This window comes from Salmo salar, chromosome ssa01 (assembly GCF_905237065.1).
Source record: "Salmo salar chromosome ssa01, Ssal_v3.1, whole genome shotgun sequence".
Lineage (NCBI taxonomy): Eukaryota > Metazoa > Chordata > Actinopteri > Salmoniformes > Salmonidae > Salmo > Salmo salar.
The window spans coordinates 113,335,156-113,342,781 of NC_059442.1; the positions used below are offsets into that span (position 1 = coordinate 113,335,156).

The 7,626-nt window shown below is 46.6% G+C and overlaps 1 protein-coding gene across 22 annotated transcripts in view; it reads left to right on the forward strand.

Moving 5' to 3' along the window:
* The window catches only part of LOC106613918 (transcription factor COE3), a 196,985-nt gene that overhangs the window by 169,609 nt on the left and 19,750 nt on the right, over window positions 1-7,626 (forward strand). For all 22 annotated transcript variants that reach the window (XM_045687599.1, XM_045687637.1, XM_045687608.1 and 19 more), the window contains exon 11: window positions 6,208-6,296. In XM_045687599.1, the coding sequence (XP_045543555.1) occupies window positions 6,208-6,296 (89 nt within the window). The remainder of the gene's footprint in view (window positions 1-6,207; window positions 6,297-7,626) is intronic.

Sequence of the window (7,626 nt, forward strand, 5' to 3'; positions counted from 1 at the left end):
GGCTGAGGCAGGAGAGGGGCCGAGGGGCTGAGGCAGGAGAGGGGCAGAGGGCTGAGGGGCCGAGGGCTGAGGCAGGAGAGGGGCCGAGGGCTGAGGCAGGAGAGGGGCAGAGGGCTGAGGCAGGAGAGGGGCCGAGGGCTGAGGGCCCGAGGGCTGAGGGGCCAAGGGCTGAGGCAGGAGAGGGGCCGAGGGCTAAGGCAGGAGAGGGGCCGAGGGCTGAGGCAGGAGAGGAGCCAAGGGCTGAGGCAGGAGAGGGGCCGAGGGCTGAGGCAGGAGAGGGGCCGAGGGCTGAGGCAGGAGAGGGGCCGAGGGCTGAGGCAGGAGAGGGGCAGAGGGCTGAGGCAGGAGAGGGGCAGAGGGCTGAGGCAGGAGAGGGGCAGAGGGCTGAGGGGCCGAGGGCTGAGGTAGGAGAGGGGCCAAGGGCTGAGGCAAGAGAGGGGCAGAGGGCTGAGGTAGGAGAGGGGCAGAGGGCTGAGGCAGGAGAGGGTAGGTAGCAGCCAGACAGGTTGGGGGATATAGCTGGACCCACAGGAATGTGCCAACTCTGAATAGTCCTCTCTCTTTCTCTCTCTCTCTCTCTCTCTCTCGCTCTCTCTCTCTCTCTCTCTCTCTCTCTCTCTCACTCTCTCTCTCACTCTCTCTCTCCCTCTTATCCCCCTCTGTCTCTGATGCTCTGAGCTGCAGTACGATAGCCATCCTATCAAAAATCAAGACTGTGTTTAGTGCTAATGAAGGATTCCGTGACCTCCCTCTACACATTAGCATGAAATCAATAGCTGATGAACATTTATCTCATTCTGACCAAGTCCCATCAGCCCAGATTTATCAAGCCAAAGGCCCTTTAATGATCAGCCTCTTTCTCCTTAACAATGCTATTCAACTCAAGCTGTGTGGGTATGTTTGACTGCGTGTGTGTGTGTGTGTGTATGTGTGTGTGTGTGTGTGTGTGTGTGTGTGCATGTGCGCTTGCGTGTATGTGTGTGTGGGTGCGCATGCGTGTGTGCATGTGCGTGTGCGCGTATGTGTGTGTGTGTGCGCATGCGTGTGTGCGTGTATATGTGTGTGCGTGTGTGTATGTGTGTGTGTGTGTGTGTGTATTGTGTATGTGTGTGTGCGTGCACATGCGTGTGTGCGTGTATATGTGTGTGTGTATGTGTGTGTACGTGCACGTGCATGTGTGTGTGTGCGTGTGTGCGTGTGTGTGTGCGTGTGTATGTGTGTGTGCGTGCACGTGTGTGTGTGCGTGTGTGTGCGTGTGTGTGTGTGTGTGTGTGCGTGTGTATGTGTGTGTGCGTGCACGTGTGTGTGTGCGTGCGTGCAAGTGTGTGTGTGTGTGTGTGTGTGTGTGTGTGTGTGTGTGTGTGTGTGTGTGTGTGTGTGTGTGTGTGTGTGTGTGTGTGTGTGTGTGTGTGTGTATGGTATCGTCTTATCATCCTACTCTTCTCCCCTGTGTCTCCCCAGGCCTGCTGCCTTGGCCAGAAATCTCTACTCCTCACTCCCTTAGTCCCGTGTCCCCACATGGCTTTCTGACACATCTGTGTCGGCCCGGTCACGGCCCAGACATGACAAATTGTCCCGGAAGAAGACAGCCTCTGATGATTAATGGGCTGACTATGAAGTTTTACACATATAGCATTTACGTGGGGTTTACGTCTTCTGGATATGGGGTGGAGGGGTGGAGGAGGGAATGGGGGTTTGGTGGAGGTGCTGAGAGAGAGAGAGAGAGAGAGAGAGAGAGAGAGAGAGAGAGAGAGAGAGACAGAGAAAGAGAGAGAGGGAGAGAGAGAGAGAGAGAGAGAGAGAGAGAGAGAGAGAGAGGGAGAGACAGAGAGAGACATAGAAAGAGAGAGAGGGAGAGAGAGAGAGAGAGAGAGAGAGAGAGACAGAGAGAGAGAGAGAGAGAGAGAGAGAGAGAGAGAGAGAGAGAGAGAGAGAGAGAGAGAGAGAGAGAGAGAGAGATAGTAGTGATGATATCCCCAGCCAAAGCCATGTCATGTAAAATCAATAAGGTCGGATCAATGCTTTTAACAACGAAACGTCTTACTTCAACATTCCTGCCATGCGGGGGCCGTTGTCTTCCTCAGTTGCCTGATTGTGAAGGACCATCAAATAGCATCGGCAGCTGTCAAGCTCTTGTGGCGCCCAGCGAGGACCTCACCCCTCCGTCTGTCGCTCTGTCTGACGCGTGTTACAATGCTGAGCCGTAGCGTCTTAACACGCGGCGACTTCATTGATTACCTCGTCTCACTGTCCTCGGCTCCCCCGTTCTGTAAATATACCACTTCATCATCAAGTCAACCAATTATTTTAGTGGAAGGAAGTTGGCATCTTGTCTCTCTATCTCCCCTGGCTGTCAGCAGCCTTGTCTCTCTGTCTGCCTGGCTAACATTAGCCTTCATATTCACTTCCATTCTACACGTTCATCAGACCAGACCCACTGAGCCCGAAGGTGTTAATCACTCAATTACATGCTGGGGTGACTGTGTGTGTGTGTGTGTGTGTGTGTGTGTGTGTGTGTGTGTGTGTGTGTGTGTGTGTGTGTGTGTGTGTGTGTGTGTGTGTGTGTGTGCGTCAGTGTGTGTGTGTGTGTGTGTGTGTGTGTGTGTGTGTGTGTGTGTGTGTGTGTGTGTGTGTGTGTGTGTGTGTGTGTGTAATGAGTGATGGGGTCTAAATTGCAGGCTGGATAATGAATAGACGGATGCAGTTGTTTTTTTTGGGGGTGAAAGAAAAGAGCCCATTGATTTGTGTTAGTGGGCAGCTACAGAGTCACAACTAGTACAGTCACTCTACTGGTACAGTCACTCTACTGGTACAGTCACTCTACTAGTACAGTCACTCTACTAGTACAGTCACTCTACTAGTACAGTCACTCTACTGGTACAGTCACTCTACTAGTACAGTCACTCTACTAGTACAGTCACTCTACTGGTACAGTCACTCTACTAGTACAGTCACTCTACTTGTACAGTCACTCTACTAGTACAGTCACTGTACTGGTACAGTCACTCTACTGGTACAGTCACTCTACTGGTACAGTCACTCAACTGGTACAGTCACTCAACTAGTACAGTCACTCAACTAGTACAGTCACTCTACTGGTACAGTCACTCTACTGGTACAGTCACTCTACTAGTACAGTCACTCTACTAGTACAGTCACTCTACTGGTACAGTCACTCAACTAGTACAGTCACTCTACTAGTACAGTCACTCAACTAGTACAGTCACTCTACTGGTACAGTCACTCTACTGGTACAGTCACTCTACTAGTACAGTCACTCTACTGGTACAGTCACTCAACTAGTACAGTCACTCTACTGGTACAGTCACTCTACTAGTACAGTCACTCTACTGAACATAACATCTACATCCAACGGGGCTATCGCTCCCCTAATACGGCTTTGGTCCTATGGCCCCGTGCACACTCCTTCAAGGCCTGCGACACACACACACACACACACACACACACACACACACACACACACACACACACACACACACACACACACACACACACAGCCACACACACACACACATACACAGCCACACACACACACACACACACACAGCCACACACACACACACACACACACACACACACACACACACACACACACACACACACACACACACACACACACACACACACACACACACACACACACACACACACACACAGCCGCACACCCGTCATGTTTTCTTTTGAGCTGACGACGTTCCTTAAAACCTGTTGGGGCTACAGGTTAGCAATGAACCCCGAGTCGGGATTGCTAACAAGGCTGGAAATTCAAAACATCAAAAATCGAATAATTTCAATTTCTCAAACAATCAACTATTTTACACAATTTAAATGATAAACATCTCCTTAATCTAACCACATTGTTCGATTTTCAAAGAGGCTTTACGGCAAAAGCATAAAGTTAGATTATGTTAGGACAGTACATAGCCACAAAAGTACAAACATCCATTTTCAATTCAAGGTCAGGCGTCACCAAAAGCAGAAACCAGCTAGAATTATGCACTAACTTTTGTCAATCTCCATCAGATGACACTCCTAGGACATTATGTTATACAATACATGCATTTTTTGTTCCATCAAGTTCATATTTATATCCAAAAACAGCATTTTACAGTAGCGTGAAATTCAGATTTTTTCTTCTCTGAAATGCTTCCGGTGAACATAACAAAATTACTATTCGAAAACATTGGTAAATTATAATATTGTCATTCAAAGAATAATATATTATCATCTCGTAATTGCTACCGAATGGCCAGATCTCAAAATAACTTTACTGGGAAATCACATTTTGCAATAAACGGGGTGCTATGCTAAGAACAACAGGCTATGCTATACAGTTAGCATCATCTAAAATCGATAATAACATTGTAAATATCCCCTTACCTTTGATTATCTCCATCAGAAGGCAGGCATCCCAGGTCCGGAAGGCATTCCAGGTCCGGAACAAATGTGGTTTCTTTTGACAAAGTTCATAATTTATGTCCAAATAACACCAAGTACTTAGCGTTCATTATGCTCCCACAAAACGTGGTGGGGGGAGTGTAAAATCACGCCGAAAAGCTAAAAAAACCTAGTAAATAATCTATTTATGTTCGTTCAAACATGTCAAATGTTGTTTAGCATAAATCTTTTGGTCCATTTTTAACGTTAAACATCAGTAATATTTTCACACAACCTATCCTATGTCTAGATAAACAATGATGACAAACTCACGTTTCTCAGATTTATGCGCAGGCGCAAAAAAATGAAGTGATGACATGTCAACTTCCTTGGATTCTAATTTGCTCTCTGTTTATCATAGACGCTTCAAACAACTTTATAAAGATCGTTGACATCTAGTGGAAGCCGTAGGTGTTGCGAAATGAATCCTTTCTCACTATGGTATCTATAAAACAATGACACTAAATAGTACAGTCACAAAATTCACATTTTTTTTGGATCTATTTTTCACAGGTTTTTGCCTGCAATATGAGTTTTGTTATACTTACAGACACCATTCAAACTGTTTTAGAAAATTCAGAGTGTTTTCTATCCGAATGTGTTAATAATATGCATATCCTAGCTTCTGAGTTGGTGTAGGAGGCAGTTAAAAATGGGCACATATTTTTTTCAAAATGTCTCAATACTGCCCCCGAGCCCCAACAGGTTTTAACAGACCTCCGTGACTCTGTTCCAAAGCTTGTTAAACACAACGTGTGCAGTGGAACCCGGTCGTAGTCGGGATTATGATTCATGCTCTAACACACGGCGCCACGGCCTCTTTGATTTATCACACGTCACCGTTCATACTCCCAAATTACAATTTCAAAGGGAGAGGTTGGGTTAGGGGTTGGTGGGTGGAGAGGTGTGAACATAAAAACATTAATTACTATTTGTGGCCTGCAATTTCATGAGGCCAGTTTGCTCAGTACAGTGCAGCTGTAGAATGATGCTGCCGTTCATCAGTTTGTAGTCAGCCATTCCCAGATTATTAAAGCTTTGTACAATGATAGTGGCCCACTTCAGTTTGTAGTCAGCCATTCCCAGATTATTAAAGCTTTGTACAATGATAGTGGCCCACTTCAGTTTGTAGTCAGCCATTCACAGATTATTAAAGCTTTGTACAGTGAATTACTCCTGCCTCGTTTGTACTCAGGCAATATGCTGGACGGGGAGGAAAATTAGGACCCGGGGATAAATCGTAGACGTTGCAATAACCGTTCATATGTCGTCATTGCCAGTTGTCTGTAAATCTGCACGGAGCGTGTAGAAAGTGGTCCATGCTGCAGACATCCTGGTGGTGACAGGAGTGATCGCTGGCTGTTCCCTTTACCACTGTGCTCCAGTACAGCTTCATTCATAATGTGTTGACTAACACGTAACAATTAATTTGATCATTTATTTGCCTGTATCGTTCTGAGTCATTGAGGTGAATAATATTGATTTGAAGTTCACACTCTATTGCTGTTTCTGTTATGTTTGTGGTTGTCTGGGGTTGGCTTCGTTTCCTAGAATCAAAATGTACATATACTGTTTCTCTAAACAATACATTTTTCAATTCAACATCTTGAGAAATGTGTACATTCATTCATTCATTGAAATGCATATGTTGACACTGCTATTTGAACAAATCATTCCTTAATAAAACTAACGAGTGTTATTTGACACATTATATACTCACTCTTTCTCTTTCGGTCCTCTTCTCTGTAGCTTTGAACGAGCCCACCATTGACTACGGCTTCCAGAGGCTACAGAAGGTTATTCCCAGACATCCAGGAGATCCAGAGAGGTTACCGAAGGTCAGTACATCTGGTCAAAGAGAGAGAGAGAGAGAGAGAGAGAGAGAGAGAGAGAGAGAGAGAGAGAGAGAGAGAGAGAGAGAGAGAGAGAGAGAGAGAGAGAGAGAGAGAGAGAGAGAGAGAGAGAGAGGAAGAGAGAGAGAGAGAGAGAGAGAGAGAGAGGTTACCGAAGGTCAGTACATCTGGTGAGGGAGAGAGAGAGCGAGAGCGAGCGAGAGAGAGAGAGAGAGAGCGAGAGAGAGAGAGAGAGAGAGAGAGAGAGAGAGCGAGAGCGAGCGAGAGAGAGAGAGAGAGAGAGCGAGAGAGAGAGAGAGAGAGAGAGAGAGAGAGAGAGAGAGAGAGAGAGAGAGAACAGAGAGAGAGAGGTTACCGAAGGTCAGTATATCTGGTCAAAGAGAGAGAGAGCGAGAGCGAGCGAGAGAGAGAGAGCGAGAGCGAGCGAGAGAGAGAGAGAGAGAGCGAGAGAGAGAGAGAAACAACCACAGAAACTAACCGTTTGTCTGTTTATTATAGAAATTCAACAATGTGTTCCAATCCAGTGCCCAGATGAGTTAGAGCAGGCAATCTCTTTTGGCAAGTCATCATTATTCAATCACTCAGAGACAATGCTGCGAAAAGGGGATAACAAGACACACACACACACACACACACACACACACACACACACACACACACACACACACACACACACACACACACACAAACTATCCAAGTCCCCACACACACACACACACACACACACACACACACACACACACACACACACACACACACACACACACACACACACACACACACACACACACACACACACACACACACACACACACAAACTATCCAAGCCCCCCTCCCACACACACACACAGACACACACCAGTTAGTGTGTATTGTCCGATGTGGTAAATTTGTTTGGATTCCGAGAGAGAGGTGCACAAACTTTCTGCGTTGGGGCGAAATAGTTGAATTAAACAGTTTTCCGGTCCAGTAACCATGGTGATTGTAATCTAAGCAGGGCCCCTGTCTGATCTCTGATTATTCCTCTCTTGTTTTCCTTTCATTTTCCAAAGCTAGATCCAGTTTAATCTTTTGTTTACAAAGCTTTCCGTTATAAGTCGTTGTCTTAGCAGGTTAATAAATGAAGTCCACACATTAATATCACTCTGACGACAGGGTCTCTCTCTCTCTGATGCTTTTTCTCTCTCTCTCTCCATTTTGAATTCCAACAAAGAAGCGGGCCACCCGCCCGCCCGCGCGCCCGCCCGCCCGCAGGTTCCCCCGGTGGTTAAGATGTATCACAGGCCTGTTGTTTTGATGTGTGACATAAAAGAAA